The sequence below is a fragment of the Neolamprologus multifasciatus genome, chromosome 9 (genome assembly GCF_963576455.1).
Source record: "Neolamprologus multifasciatus chromosome 9, fNeoMul1.2, whole genome shotgun sequence".
Taxonomy (NCBI): Eukaryota; Metazoa; Chordata; class Actinopteri; order Cichliformes; family Cichlidae; genus Neolamprologus; species Neolamprologus multifasciatus.
Window position 1 is genome coordinate 3,533,875 of NC_140447.1, and position 15,734 is coordinate 3,549,608.

General features: G+C 40.2%; 1 protein-coding gene, 1 long non-coding RNA gene and 1 pseudogene across 2 annotated transcripts in view; 2 read left to right on the forward strand and 1 right to left on the reverse strand.

Moving 5' to 3' along the window:
• LOC146510790 (uncharacterized) overlaps nucleotides 1-15,734 on the forward strand; it is a 360,605-nt gene that overhangs the window by 159,513 nt on the left and 185,358 nt on the right. The window lies entirely within an intron of this gene.
• LOC146510801 (uncharacterized) lies at nucleotides 63-2,442 on the reverse strand (annotated as a pseudogene).
• LOC146510802 (uncharacterized) lies at nucleotides 11,149-15,716 on the forward strand. Its single transcript, XM_085172718.1, has 3 exons — nucleotides 11,149-12,680; nucleotides 13,385-14,234; nucleotides 14,596-15,716. Exon 2 carries the CDS (start codon nucleotides 13,511-13,513, stop codon nucleotides 14,231-14,233), a length of 723 nt encoding a protein of 240 aa, XP_085028844.1. The 5' UTR covers nucleotides 11,149-12,680; nucleotides 13,385-13,510; the 3' UTR covers nucleotide 14,234; nucleotides 14,596-15,716.

Here is a 15,734-nt window from a genome sequence, read left to right on the forward strand (position 1 = left end):
TCTTGCTGATGTCTGAGATGCAGCAGAGGATAATGTACACTTGGCACTGTCTTTATTGATCCTTAGTACATTTTGCATAAATTTACAGTTGGCTCTACAATATATGGCCCTGGTTCAACATCCAGTCCATAGCCATGCCATATGTCCAGCACAGTTCACAGAAGCAGTGCCAAAGTCTTAAAACTATTAAAGGAAAAAAACTTCTCTGAGAAAGGCTTCACAGTCTGAAGCGCTTCCTTGGTGGAGTGGGGCTCCTGTTGCTGCTCTCTTCCTCTGTAGCCTTTCTCTTCGCACTCTGTGCAAACGTCCTCAGAAACCAGCAGAACACAGACATGATAACTCTGCCCTCTGAGCTGTAGTCCGTAACTCTCCAGCGGTTTGTCATTTCACCGTCTTCTGTGCAATAAACAGCAGAGATGACTGATGACGGTGAGGCCGCTGACATCCAGGGTGTGGAGTTCCTCAGGTCTGCCTTCAGCACAAAAATATCTGCCTTGTCTGGAAGTACTGGAGTCAGGATCTGAGAGGCATGACGCTGCAGGCAGCACCATCAAACCAGCTGGTGAGTCTGTAGTCGTCAGCTGCTCTGAGTGAAACAATCCTCTGACTGCGATATGAGGAAACTAATTGGATCCCGTAGCCAGGTCGTGGTACAGCGAGAGGACTAGATCTTTCATGGAGTCCGAATGGCTGGGGCTCAAAGAGACGGTTCCTCAAGTTTGTGATGAGCATCTGATGTACACTGACTGGACTCACCAGCTCAGCTACGAGAAAACGATAAGGTCATCTGTGTTAGTCATGACGTAATCAGACAAATTAAGGATTTATATCATCATATGCCATTTCCACACACAGGCAGTCATTGTTTATGAAAAGCCTAAAGATTGGTAGAAGCCGATGTGATGTAGCATAACTTAAGCAGCAAGGACGGTGATAAGTAAATAGCATTAGCAGACGATGGAAGTTCTTTTAAGCATATTTTATTGCTGGCATCTCCATTTTACCATAAAACAATCAATCAGGCATGCAAAAATCCCACTGGCTTTATACAGGACTTTGCCCACACCTGACCTCGTTAGTCCCTACCATTGAAACAAATAGGTCAAACCAAATAATGCAATTCTAAACAAAGAACAGGAATAGAGTCATGCATGAAACTGACAAACTCATTTACTCAACTAAATGGTTTGTAAAGTAAAACACTGCATACAATAGAACTCAAAAGGCTACTTTAAAGAAAACAAACAATACTATACAAAATGAAAAACCCTCCATTTGGTTACACCCAGTGATGCAATCATTGACCTCATGACCCTATATAAACAGGAAGTAGTGGGTGGCCCTTCCCATACACCTGTCTCACATATAGGACCTGAATACACAACATGGATACCATGGTAAGTATAACCAAAGCAACATAAGGAAACATAATTTACCAGACATGTGCCTGTAAACAGAAGAAAATTCAGATGATCTGATGGTTAGTAGTGTTTGCTTTAAAACACATGCATGGATGTAAAGGATGTAACTACTGCTACCACAAACAAAACCCGGGATAGTGTGTGTTAAGAGAAGGTACACCAGCAATGTCTAAATTAAAGCATTATGGCTGACTGTAAAATAACAGAACACAAAATAACAATATATGCAAGTGACAAATGGCAAATAAATTCTGTCCTAGCTACTTTGTCACAGGTGAGAGAAATGATTTTGCACATAATGCGTGCAAGATGAAATTTGGTCACATCTCTGAGGACTCCCTAACCTCCCCCAAAATTAAGCTACTGTAGGTATAATCCCCCCAGCTTTGTAACCTCAGCGAGTGCCTCTGTGAACTCTCACAGCTCCATCGTGTTTCTATACAGATTTGTAATCGATAAACTTTCTCATCTAATTCAGTCCAGTTGCCAAAACGTGTAAATTTGACCCCTTCTCATATAAAAATAGGACTCCTGCCTGACCGCACAGACCTCATACTCCCACCTGTTCTAATCTCTGACGTTGCTTCCATTGCCTGTGCATTAAATTGAGTTTTCTTTAGCATTTTGGACTCTCCTGGGCTTTCAATGTTAACTCGACCATCTTTTCGCACCTCTCATTGCTTTAAAGTCAGTAGTGAATCTTTCCCCTGACACTACTAAGCTTTACCACAGTGGTCATCAAGTATACGGGTGACGCCAAGGGACAGCAGGTACTGCTCGTGCCGTAATCCATGGGCAGCCATTTTTGGGTGGTTGAATTGTTGTATTCTTCAAGTTTTTAAAACTTTGGAAGTCGTTTGTTAAATGTAGAGCTTTCACAGCGCTATTACACAAACCTCCTGCTAGCGCTCTCATGTGAAAACCAAATTCGATTGTTGGCTTCTGCTTCTATACCTGCTGCTCAGCACGTCATCCTCATCACCTTGACTGTCAATTATTATTTTATGTTTATCTATGAATTTGTCGAGTCTATTAATGAAAACTTTTTATTTTTGAAAACAGAGTAGAGAACCAGGCCTGTAATTTGTGAATTGGTGTCTCTCCATTTTTTAACAGTGGTATTACTTTGGCTGTTTTCATTTGTGTTGGGAATGCACCAGTTTGTAGAGACAAATGTATATCAAGGGTTTAGAGATGCCATCGATAACTTTAACAATTTCCATATCGATGTCATCAAAGTCTGTAGAAGTTTGTGATTTCCCAACAATACCAATGATTTCCTTTTCTTTTACCACCGTTAAAACATTGAATGAGGATTACGTTCAATGAGTTTTGTTTCTTTCTCTGCACAATTTCTTATATCAGGAATTCTATCAGCCAAGTCTGACCGAACATTTACAAAGAGTTCATTGAACTCATTAACCACATCACTCATGTTAATATTTCTATCATGATTAGTGAAATATGAAGGATGATTTAACTGCCTAAAACTATTTTTAATAATGCTATTTAATGTTTTCCAAATACCTTTAATGTTATTTTAATTCATATTTAGTAATTTCATAATATTCCTTTTTACGTGAGTAGTTAATTTTTTTTTATATATTTCTTGTATTTATTTTCAGCTTCTCTACTTCTGTACTTTATAAGTTCTCTATATAAGGTTTTTTTCTTTTTACATGCATTTTGTAATCCTTTTGTGATCCATGGGCACGCTGCATTTTTTTTTTTTCTATATTTCTTTACTGGGCAATGGTTATATAAGTTTAAATTTTCCTATAAAAGTTTCACAAGCTTTATCAATATTTTTTTTTCCGTATGCAACATCTCCCATGCTTGCTTAAGTAAATGCATTTATGGACTCACCTGTTTGTATTTTATTGCATTTTCCTGTTTGAGCTTCCTGTAATTGCTGTCATACACTGCAAAAACAGGTGGATGATTACTAATGTCATTAATTAGGAGACCACTTATAGATTTCATTAGTAAATATTAGTGATGTGTAGATGAGGCCTCGTGAAGCGTTTCAGCACATTCCCCAAACTGTATCCATGCTGTGTCGACACAGTGTTGCTGTTTTGCTCCATACTGACACCTGCTGGACCTGAAATATCATTGCAGGCAACTTACTTGAGACTCACAACAGACACTGATTGAATGACCTAGTCAAACATAAACATTTACAAAGAGAGAACAATACAGTATCCACATCTGAACCAAAGAGTAAAACAGTAAAATGTGGATTATTAAATATTAGGTCTCTCTCCTCCAAGTCTCTGTTAGTACATGACTTAATAATTGATCAACAAATTGATTTACTCTGCCTTACAGAAACCTGGTTGCAGCAGGATGATTATGTTAGTTTAAATGAATCAACACCCCCGAGTCATTCTAACTACCAGAAATCTCGAAGCACAGGTCGAGGGGGCGGTGTGGCAGCAATTTTTCACACCAGTCTATTAATTAATGAAAGACCAAGACAGACTTTTAATTCATTTGAAAGCCTGATGCTTAACATTGTCCACCCCAGCTGTGAAACTCAGAAACCAGTCTTACTTGTTATCATCTATCGTCCACCTGCGCCTTACACAGAGTTTCTGTCTGATTTCTCAGACTTTATATCTAATTTAGTTCTGAGCTCAGATAAAATAATTATTGTGGGTGATTTTAACATCCATGTTGATGCTAAAAATGACAGCCTCAACATGGCATTTAATCTGTTGTTAGACTCAATTGGTTTCTCTCAAATTGTAAAAGAACCCACCCACCACTTTAATCACACTCTAGATCTTGTTTTAACATATGGCATAGAAACTGAACATTTAACAGTGTTTCCTGAAAACCCTCTCCTGTCTGATCATTTCTTGATAACATTTACATTTACAATAATTGATTACGCAGCAGTGGAGAGTGGACTTTATCAAAGTAGATGTCTTTCTGAAAGCGCTGTAACTAAGTTTAAGAATTTAATCCAGCCACTGTTATCATCGTCAATGCCCTGTACCAACACAGAGCAGAGCAGCTATCTGAACGCTACCCCAACAGAGGTCGATTATCTTGTTAATAATTTCACCTCCTCACTACGTACGACTCTGGATACTGTAGCTCCAGTGAAAACTAAGGTCTCTAATCAGAAGTACCTGACCCCGTGGTATAATTCTCAAACACGTACCCTAAAGCAGATGACTCGTAATCTGGAGAGGAAATGGCGTGTCACAAATTTAGAGGATCATCATTTAGCCTGGAGAAATAGTTTGCTGCTTTATAAGAAAGCCCTCCGCAAAGCCAGAACAGCTTACTACTCATCACTGATTAAAGAAAATAAGAACAACCCCAGGTTTTTCTTCAGCACTGTAGCCAGGCTGACAAAAAGTCAGAGCTCTTTTGAGCCAACCATCCCTTTAACGTTAACTAGTGATGACTTCATGAACTTCTTCACAAATAAAATTTTTATCATTAGAGAAAAAATTACCAATAATCATCCCACAGATGTAATATTATCTACAGCTACTCTTAGTACCATTGATGTTAAGTTAGACTCTTTTCTCCAATCGATCTTTCTGAGTTATCTTCAATAATTACTTCCTCCAAACCATCAACGTGTCTTTTAGACCCCATTCCTACAAAACTGCTCAAAGAAGTCCTGCCATTGATTAATTCTTCGATCTTATATATGATCAACCTATCTCTAATAATCGGCTATGTACCACAGGCCTTCAAGGTGGCTGCAGTTAAACCTTTACTCAAAAAGCCATCTCTAGACCCAGCAGTCTTAGCTAATTATAGGCCAATCTCCAACCTTCCTTTCATATCAAAAATCCTTGAAAGAGTAGTTGTCAAACAGCTAACAGATCATCTGCAGAGGAATGGTTTATTTGAAGAGTTTCAGTCAGGTTTCAGAGTTCATCACAGCACAGAAACAGCTTTAGTGAAGGTTACAAATGATCTTCTTATGGCCTCTGACAGTGGACTCATCTCTGTGCTTGTCCTTCTTGACCTTAGTGCAGCATTCGATACTGTCGACCATAATATCCTATTAGAGCGATTAGAACATGCTGTAGGTATTACAGGTATTGCACTGCAGTGGTTTGTATCATATCTATCTAATAGACTCCAATTTGTGCATGTAAATGGAGAGTCCTCTTCACACACTGAGGTTAATTATGGAGTTCCACAGGGTTCAGTGCTAGGACCAATTCTGTTTACATTATACATGCTTCCCTTAGGCAGCATCATTAGAAGACATAGCATACATTTTCACTGCTATGCAGATGACACCCAGCTCTATCTGTCCATGAAGCCAGATAACACACACCAATTAGTTAAACTGCAGGAATGTCTTAAAGACATAAAGTCTTGGATGGCCACTAACTTTTTGCTTCTTAACTCAGATAAAACTGAGGTCATTGTACTCGGCGCTGAAAAGCTTAGAAATATGGTATCTAACCAGATTCTTACTCTGGATGGCATTACCTTGGCCTCCAGTAACACTGTGAGGAACCTTGGAGTCATTTTTGACCAGGATATGTCCTTCAACGCACATATTAAACAAATATGTAAGACTGCGTTCTTCCATTTGCGCAACATCTCTAAAATTAGAAATATCCTGTCTCAGAGTGACGCTGAAAAACTAGTTCATGCATTTATTACTTCCAGGCTGGACTACTGCAATTCATTATTATCAGGATGTCCAAAAAACTCACTGAAAAGCCTTCAGCTAATCCAAAATGCTGCAGCAAGAGTCCTGACAGGGACTAGAAAGAGAGAGCATATTTCTCCTGTTTTGGCTTCCCATCATTGGCTTCCTGTTAAATCCAGAATTGAATTCAAAATCCTGCTCCTCACATACAAGGTCTTAAATAATCAGGCCCCATCTTATCTTAATGACCTTGTAGTACCATATCACCCTATTAGAGCACTTCGCTCTCGCTCTGCAGGCCTACTTGTTGTTCCTAGAGTATTTAAAAGTAGAAAGTGGAGGCAGAGCCTTCAGTTTTCAGGCCCCTCTTCTGTGGAACCAGCTTCCAGTTGGGATTGGTGAGGCAGACACTCTCTACTCTACACTTCTCTACTTTGAAGATTAGGCTTAAAACTTTCCCTTTTACTAAAATATATAGTTAGGGCTGGACCAGGTGACCCTGAACTCTCCCTTATTTACGCTGCAATAGGTGTAGGCTGCTGGGGGATTCCCATGATTTATTGAGTATTTCTTCCTCAGTCAGCTTTCTCTCTCACTGTGTGTTAATAGACCTCTCTGCATTCAATCATACTTGTTATTAATCTCTGTCTGTCTTCCACGGCATGTCTTTATCCTGTTTTCCTTCTTTCACCCCAACTGTCTGTGGGGTGAAAGAAGAACCTGAACCTGGTTCTGTCGGAGATTTCTTCCTGTTAAAAGTGAGATTTTCCTTCCCATTGTCACCAAAGGGATTGTTGGGTTTTGTATGTATTATTGCAGGGCAGGGGGTCCACTACCTCCATGATCCAATCTGGAGCCCCTAACCCTAAGGGTACATCTTTCACCATCTTACAATGCTGGGATTGCAGCCATTCCCCAACTCTCTGTGAAGGGTACTCATGGAATTTGATCAGTGGCTGTTGATCAATGGTCATGATTTGCATATTAATGATGAAGAAACTGACCTTACAGCCCATTGTTCATTCAGTGGGCTGTTTTCCGTCAGTGTGCAAATGTACTGTTTACTAAGAAGTCACTTGGAACACTGAAAACGCCACGTCCAGATGAACAGAATCAATTATTTTGGTACAAACAATTCACCACAAAAAAGACTCAATATTTGTGCTTTAAACTGTGCAGTAAATATTTATGACAAACTCAAAACAATGTAACTTAAAACATACTGCAAAACAGTGCTGGCTCTCATTTCAGTGGGAGAAATTTTCATGGACATGTGCAGCTAGAATTTTACTTTGGAGGAAATGGGGTCAATGCAATTCTTAAGCATGTGTGCAAATGTCCGATGGATGGATGGACCTTTATTAATCCCTCGGGTCGGTTCCTCTGGGAAATTCAGTTTCCAGTGGCACAGCACCGACAGAAGTTGCATGTTACAGATACGCTAAGGGAAATGAGAGTAAGGATATAAGCACACAGCCCCACTCCACTGACGACCTGCTGCTGGCCAACACCCTCAACGACTTTTACTGCTGGTTTGATGAGACATCAAGCAGCCTTGACACCTCCACCTTCCCCAACAATAGAGACACTTTGGTCCATCATCCCCCCACCTCCCCACTCCCACCAGCACAGAGCCATCACCACCATCAAAGACTTCACCCACAGGAGCTCCCTCCTCACTCCACAGCTATGAGGATTTCACACCACCTTCTCCCACTACAACCCTTCATATTCATGAAGCAGATGTGAGGAAGCAGTTTAACCCTTTAGACCTACCACAGAACCAAGTCTGCCTGAACTTATCTTTATATTTTTACATGTTGTAGTGCCATTTCTGGGAGTATTTCAAGTTGCTATACATCAAAACAACCATTATATCCCAAATGTTTACAGTGGTATTTTTACACAAATTTCTAGTTAAAGAAATTTCAGAGGTTCATCCCTCAAAATCGGAAATGTAAAAAAGTTGCATAAAACAGTTTCCAAATTAATTTTGAGTGTCTTCATAGTTTTATTTTTGAGATACACCAATTTGTATATACTGCAGCCACCAACTTTGAAATTCTCATTTACGTGACTTATTTAAACATTCTCGTCTTGAATGCAAAATTCTTAAAAAGATCTTTTATGCTTTTAAGAGTAAATAAATCTGAAAGCTGTTCCATCCTAAAAGAGTACAACAATGTGTAGTTTATGATGTTCTAAAGGTTTCAGCATCTTTTTGAATTTGTCACATGTGTGGAAAGGTATGAGTGAAAAAATAAGCTGAACTCTACAGCTTGTTGTGCTCCCCTGTGGCTTGACACGCCTTCCATCTGTTCTCCAGCATTTTCAATTACAGTCAAGGGTGTAGATTTGGTTGTGGCATTGGTGGGGACGGATGATTCAACCATCGAACCCTGTCCCGTTTCTTATTTTTTCCTTTTTGTTTTTGCTTCTTGATAAAAGAAGAACTATACTTGCCTACTAGGGGTGCAACGATACTCGTATCGATATTGAACCGTTCGATACAGTGCTTTCGGTTCGGTATGCATATGTATCGAACAATACAACATTTTTAATTTATTTTATCAACTTTCCTTCTGAAGATGCTGTCTGTGTTGAGCGCTCAGTGGATCTGCGCTCGACAGTGCAGCCTAGGCGGAGTAGTCGAACACAGATTCACTGAGCGCAGGGCAAGCTAGCGAGACAGAAGCTAGGCTAGTTGCAACATGGCAAATTGAACCTCCCCCACCCTCATTCAGATCTGGCGTTAGGAACTATTTTGGTTTTCATGTGATGTATGACCCTGAAGGTAAGCGTGTCATGGACAAAAGTAAAACAGTATGTTGGATGTGCCAGCAATGCTCAATTGGTGGGAACTAGTGTGTTAGCGCAGTTAGCTCGTTAATGTGTTGACGTCTTCCAGCCCCACTCATGAGGCGATCCGCGGTAGCTCGTTAACGGAGATTTGCCGTGTTGTGACGTTAACGTCATTTCAGATTAACGCTGACAGCACTAGTGGGAACACAACCAATATGACTGCACATTTACTCCGACATCATCCTAGTGCAAAGACAAGTGGAAGCAGACAAAAACAACAAGCACGCATGCTACAAACTTTACCCGAGTCATTTAGACAGCCGTTAGCACATGATTCTCCTTATGGGGACCTGATATGTTTAATATGCTGCTGAGAATATAGCCCAGAAGAAGCGTATAGTATAGCTTTTATTTTGGAAAGAGACATTTCTCCATAATAAACTCTCTTTTCCAAAGATGAGTGATTCCTCAATCAGATACAGGGCTCGCAAAATCGCTAGCCCGACGTCCTGGGGCTTTTTTCCAGTCGGGCTACCAAAATCTATCTCTGCCCTGCCAGTCGGCCTATCGTAGGAAGGAAAAATATATGTCAATGCTTTTGCATTCTTTCGGAAATGTAGCTGGGTAATTATGTCATTGGCATCGGCCACTGTCAATATGTGACATATTGAAATCGCGTTTGAATTTGCGCTTGTTTTTTGCTTTCACTTTGCAATCGCGTGAACTGTGTATAGAGAGCGACAGTACTGATTGGTGAGTGATGATAATTTGCGCACCAATTTCTCTGACATCGTCTTATCAATCGTTAGCTTACTATGCAAACATGACAAGTGAAATCTCCCGCAGCTTAAACATGTGAGAGGTTGATCGCGCAGAGAATCGCTGAGCGTTATGTGAGTGCGTGTGTAAAAGCAGCAGGATATATATTTTAGTTGTGCTGAGCCAAATAAGAAGGTCAGGGTGAAGAAGTGACAGCCAAAGAAAAGCTTACCACAAAACGGAAAAGTTATGACAAATCAGACTATAAGGCAAAAACAAAGTGCAGCTTTATGGTTTCATGGACAAAAGAATTTCTGTGGCTGCAATTGAGCTAAATAACCAGGGCTGCACATAAGTGGTCCGCAGGTGCGCATTCGCTGTCAAAATAAAAACGCGCACAAGATAAGAAGTTGCAACGCCTGTTTGCATACATAAGATTTTCAGGAGGAGGACAGACATTTGTTTAGAACTCTTAAAGATGTCGAAGAAGCTCCTTTAAGCAATTACTGTGATGTTCCTCCACCTCCAAAGAAATGTCAGAAAGAGTCCGAACCACAAAAGAAGCACGTATTCTCGGAAAAGTGGTTGCAGGAGGTGAGCTGGCTTCAAAAAAATGATGAACGCACAGAGAGGTGGTGCAGAATGTGCCGTGAAAATTTAATAAATGACAAATTAATAAAAAGGCATGAACATATTTTTTTGTATCAAAAAAATATCGAACCGTGACACCAAAGTATCGAACCGAACCGAACCGTGAATTTTGTGTATCGTTGCACCCCTATTGCCTACATATGCTATTCTACCTGCTTTTAAACCGTTTACAATTCATAGTTTTATATGTGACTTATATAATGTTAAATTACTATTAAACCAATGACTGACTAAATATTTTAGACTTCAGCCATATTCCATATAAATCAGGTATCATACAAAAATAAAAATAGCTTCAAATACAGTCATGACAATAAAAGAATATGACTTTAAGGACTTAACAACATTACTTCAGTTACACCAACATCTCTGACACATCAGCACTAAGGGAACACTGAATGACCTGCTGGTTTTTGTCCATAAAACTACTCGTCTAAGATTACCACAAAGTAAAAGATCTCTCAGCAACATTATGCAACATTATAGGCACTACTGCCCTCTATCAGATCAGTGAGCTGGGATGTTTTATTCTAAACATGAACTACAGCAACAGACATGGACTACATGCCCCACACAACAAACACATGCCTGCTCCTCTCCTTAGCTGAAATGAACTGCTGGCATATTGGTTTTACATCTATACTGTCCAGTCTCTCCTGGTGGACATGGCATCACATTATTCATGGTTACATACAATTTTACACTGATGTGGGCCAAGCCTAGCACCTACTTGCCAACCTTGAGACCTCAGAATTAGGGAGACATTCAAAGGGGCTGGGGGGGGGGGGGGGTTACATGTACATATATATACAAAAAACTTGAATCTTACAGTGTTTATTTATCGGATAAAATAAGTTAAATATCATCGTCATTATTGTCCGACCAGAAACAGGCCGGGGGTGTCCAAATTCAGAGGCTGCGTCCACCTGAGGACCCGGCCTTTGTGGTCTAAGTGGGCCGGGTCCTCCGAAAGCCGGGTAGACCGGAAATGAGTGTGAAAAAACTGTGAAATTGGACTAGTCTAGCCTTCAGAATTACGTCACCTGCCGTCTGCTCCTTGCTGTCTAAAATATAACCGGACGCTGGCGTAGATGGTCGAATAAACTGCTGTTTTCACACAGTTTATTCAGCTGTGTAAGAACCTGGAGGAATCCTCCCGAGGGATTAATAAAGTTTTATTTAATCTAATTTAATCTAATAACTTTAATCTGAGCCAAAACGATTTACTCACCAACAAATAAAATACAGAAAAAGGCCAAACAATAACATGTTTAAGTTATTTGAAGTTTACGCAGCTACATTCTCGCCTGAAAATGTGTTAAAAGTTTATTTTGCGACCCAGAAAGAGTAATAAGAGTAATAGTAAAACTAAGTAGCTGCAGTAATAGTAGCCATCGTTGGAAACTGGAATTGGCTGGGCCAGTCTGGGATATGGTTTTCAGTTTTGTTGTCCGGGTGGAAAATCGGGAGAAATTGGGGAGAATGGTCGCCCCGGGAGATTTTCGGGAGGGGCACTGAAATTCGGGATTCCCCGAAAAAATCGTGAGTGTTGGCATGTATGGCCTAGCATAGCCTGTAACGTTATTGTGACGGACACATTATATGAGTGAACTTGACGTTAAGTGACTTACAGGTTTCTTTGAAAAATACTTTCTTATATCCAGGTTCTTCCTTTGCGCTGCCATCCTCCTCTCCTCCTCGCAGCGCAGGTTTGCCGCTGCTGAAACTAAACAGGGCTCCCCGAAAGGCACAGCCAATCACATTGGCCATATTTGTCACATGACGTTGGACTCCAGTAGAGAACAAATTTAACTCTTTCTGCTCCGCTCGCTGAATGAGACGCTGACAGATCGGTTTTTTTTCTTTCTATCGGGTTGTTTTTCTTTACTCGAAGAGATCAAATTATTGGTGGGGACAATTCAATAATCGCTGGATATTGGTGGGGTCATGTCCCCTCAGTCCATGCCAAATCTACGCCCTTGATTACCGTCATAAAATATCTCCACATGTTGCTCCTCTTTCTCACTCTCTGCAGTTCAAATGCGTCTTCTGAGCGCATCTGAGTCACGTGACGGCATAGTAACAAATCCCAGCAGGGCAGGAAGAAGGGGGCGGAGCAAAGTGCGTCTGCCGCATAAGAAGAGGTGCTCACAAAGACAGAGCTGCTTTTTCATCCACAGCGAGAAAAGAAGTGAATCTACAGGAGAGAAACAAACTAACGTATCGATCAACAACCACTACCAACTTCTGGATCGATATCTGCATCGATCCGCCCACCTTTGTCTCCTGGATCGTAGCTGAGATCAGCGTGAACCACGTGGGTCTCTGCTCCCTGATCTGTTTCCTGTGTTTGGAAAGAGTTCCAGCTTCACCACGGAGTTTCTCTCGGTTTGTGGGCTCATCTAAAGGTAAGCACCGAGCTAACCTCAACACTAGATTTACTAACCCTGCACAAATTTGCAGAAATCCCTTGAACCCAACACTTACTAGAATTACTGACTTTTTTATATTCTGGTGAAAGTCCCGAGGTGTTAATCACCCCTGCTGAGATTTGTACAGGTCATATGCTCGATTCACATCCTGCTTTTGTTGTGCAAAGCACACATTGTCTTTGAGGCCTGGCACATTTGCTTTTGCACACACATACAAACGCTGCAAATCTGTGTTTATTTGACAGTGTAAGACAAAAGCAGCAAAAATAAAAACTGTACCAAGAGTACAGTCTTAAAGGCTCACTATACAAACAATCTGGAGACATAAATATGGACACGTGTATTGAAAAATATTGATATATATATATTAGGGCTGCCACGATTAGTCAACTAGTCTCGATTACGTCAACAATCAAAATCGTCTACGACTAATTTAATTTATATATATGTATATGTGTATATATATGTATATGTGTATATATATATATGTGTGTATATGTGTATATATGTGTGTATATGTGTATATATGTATGTATGTATATATATGTGTGTATATGTGTATATGTATATATAAAACTACTTTTTAAATAAAAGGTCACAAAATAGCACTAATAAAAGGCCGGTTAGAATAATGTATTTCCCACAACTCACTGCCTCTGTTTGTATCTCTGTCACTGCAGGACCAACGTGGATCGAGAAGTCAGCGCTCTCAGGAGCCCGACAAATTCGTTGAAGAAAGAAGTGTAAGAAAAAAATACAACTGTGACGAGTTTGGGAAAGATATTACTGTGAAAGCTTCCCTAAAAATGCATCAGGTCATCCACACCGGAGAGACACCGTTCAGCTGTGACGAGTGTGGAAAGTCTTTTACCCAATCTGGAAGCTTAAAAACACACCAACTCATTCACACTGGAGAGAGACCGTTCAGCTGTGACGAGTGTGGAAAGTCTTTTACCCAATCTGGAACCTTAAAAACACACCAACTCATCCACACTGGGGAGAGACCGTTAAGCTGTGATGAGTGTGGAAAGTCTTTTACCCAATCTGGAAGCTTAAAAACACACCAACTCATCCACACTGGAGAGAAACCGTTCAGCTGTGATCAGTGTGGAAAGTCTTTTACCCAATCTGGAAGCTTACAAAGACACCAACTCATCCACAGTGGAGTTAAAGCGTACACCTGTGATCAGTGTGGCAGAGCTTTTACTCACAGTAGCAGCTTACAGAGTCATCTAGTTACCCACTCTGGAATTAAAGCATACAGCTGTGACATTTGTGGAAAAACTTTCAGCCGGATATGGAGGCGAAATACACACCTACGCATTCACACCAGACATGATGTGTACAGCTGTGATCAGTGTGGCAAACAGTTTGCTACAAACACAGAATTACGACGTCACATGTTTACCCACACTGAGGAACGACCTTATAAATGTGACCTGTGTGAGAAGACTTTTAAATCTCCACATTCTCTGAAAGCACACCAACAGATCCACACCAGAAAGACTCTACAAGTGCAGTTACTGTGAGGTATGTATTTTTATTTTTATCTTGTCAGCCCGACTGTTTGAAACAAATGCTCATCAAATTGTGTTAGCATGTTAGCAATTCTACTGCCTGGAAAGGCAGCTCTGAATGATTATTCAGACTCTAATCACAGGTTTTTAGGGATAGTGTTTGAGAATTGTATTACTGTTATTGTAGCATTAAACTAGTATTAATTTAATGTTTTTACTCTTATCGTTTTTATAGCACATTAAATTGAGCTGAGTGTGATAATGTAAGCAGTAAAATGTAATTGGACTTTGGCAGAGATGCTCTTTATTTCAGGCGACGTTCATAATAAAAATGTTGAAGGACTGACTTACACTGTCTTTATGTCTTTGTTTAGAAGCAGAGCAACACAGATGGATCAAGTTCTCAACCCTGTCATCGCTGTGGGAAAGACTTTTGTTGTTGTCTTGAAGTCATTGAAGGACTGAAAATACATCAACGTAGACACACTGGAGACAAAATGAACTACTGTAAAGAATGCGGGCGAGGCTTCACCACTTCAAAGCACTTCAAACAATATGAAATCACTCACAGTGGCGTTAAAAAGCATGTCTGCGATCAGTGTGGGTCATCCTTCATCAGTGCACGTCAGCTTGAAAAGCATAAACGAGTCCACACATGAGAGAAACCATACAAGTGCAGACACTGTGACAAAACCTTTTCACAATCATGTGATCATACTAAGCATGAACGCAGACACATGAAAGAGAACTTCATCTGTGAAAGAGTTTGAGTAATCTCAGTTCATACTCCACTAACAAACCATTCCATGTTACAAATAAACTGTCACATCTTGATTCCCGCTTTTATGTTAATCTTGTAAACAGTACATTTGCATAACGACTGAAACCGGCCCAATGAATGAACAATGGGCTGTGAGGTCAATTTCTTCATCATTAATATGCAAATTCTTATGACCATTGATCAACCACCACTGGTCAATGGCCATGAGTACCATTCACAGAGTAAAACTTTGCATAATGATTATGAAGTAACTGTTTTACTGTTACCGATGTTCAAAAAGATTTACTAAATTATCTCCTCTGTGCAAACATCAGCGTGATGCAGGACTGAAATCACTCCCATCTCTGGATCACAGTGAATCTGAAGAGACAGAAAGATCCTCTTCTGGTTTCAGGGTCAGACTTAAACCCTTGAGATCAGGCTCCACAGAGTTCAGGTGGAGTCTTCTGTAAAGATCTGATTAGGCACCTATGAATGAAAATGTGCCTCTCGTTACATTTTAAGCTTTAAAACTGTTCTACTGTAGTGTTTGTGTTGAGTGGTTAGCTTTGTTCCAGCAGTTTGATTAAGAAATCTGTTTCCTGTTATATTTTTATTGAATGCATTGATCTATGTGTTCTGCAGTTTTTTTTTTCAGCTTGTTTGTGTAATGAAATCCTGCAACAGTTAAACCAAATTTTTATATGTTAAATAAAGAAATGGTTTACTGACAAAGAGTTTGAGCCGTGATGT

Coding starts and splice junctions, on each gene's coding strand:
- LOC146510802 (XM_085172718.1), top strand. CDS start 13,511: ATGCATCAGGTCATCCACACCGGAGAGACACCGTTCAGCTGTGACGAG.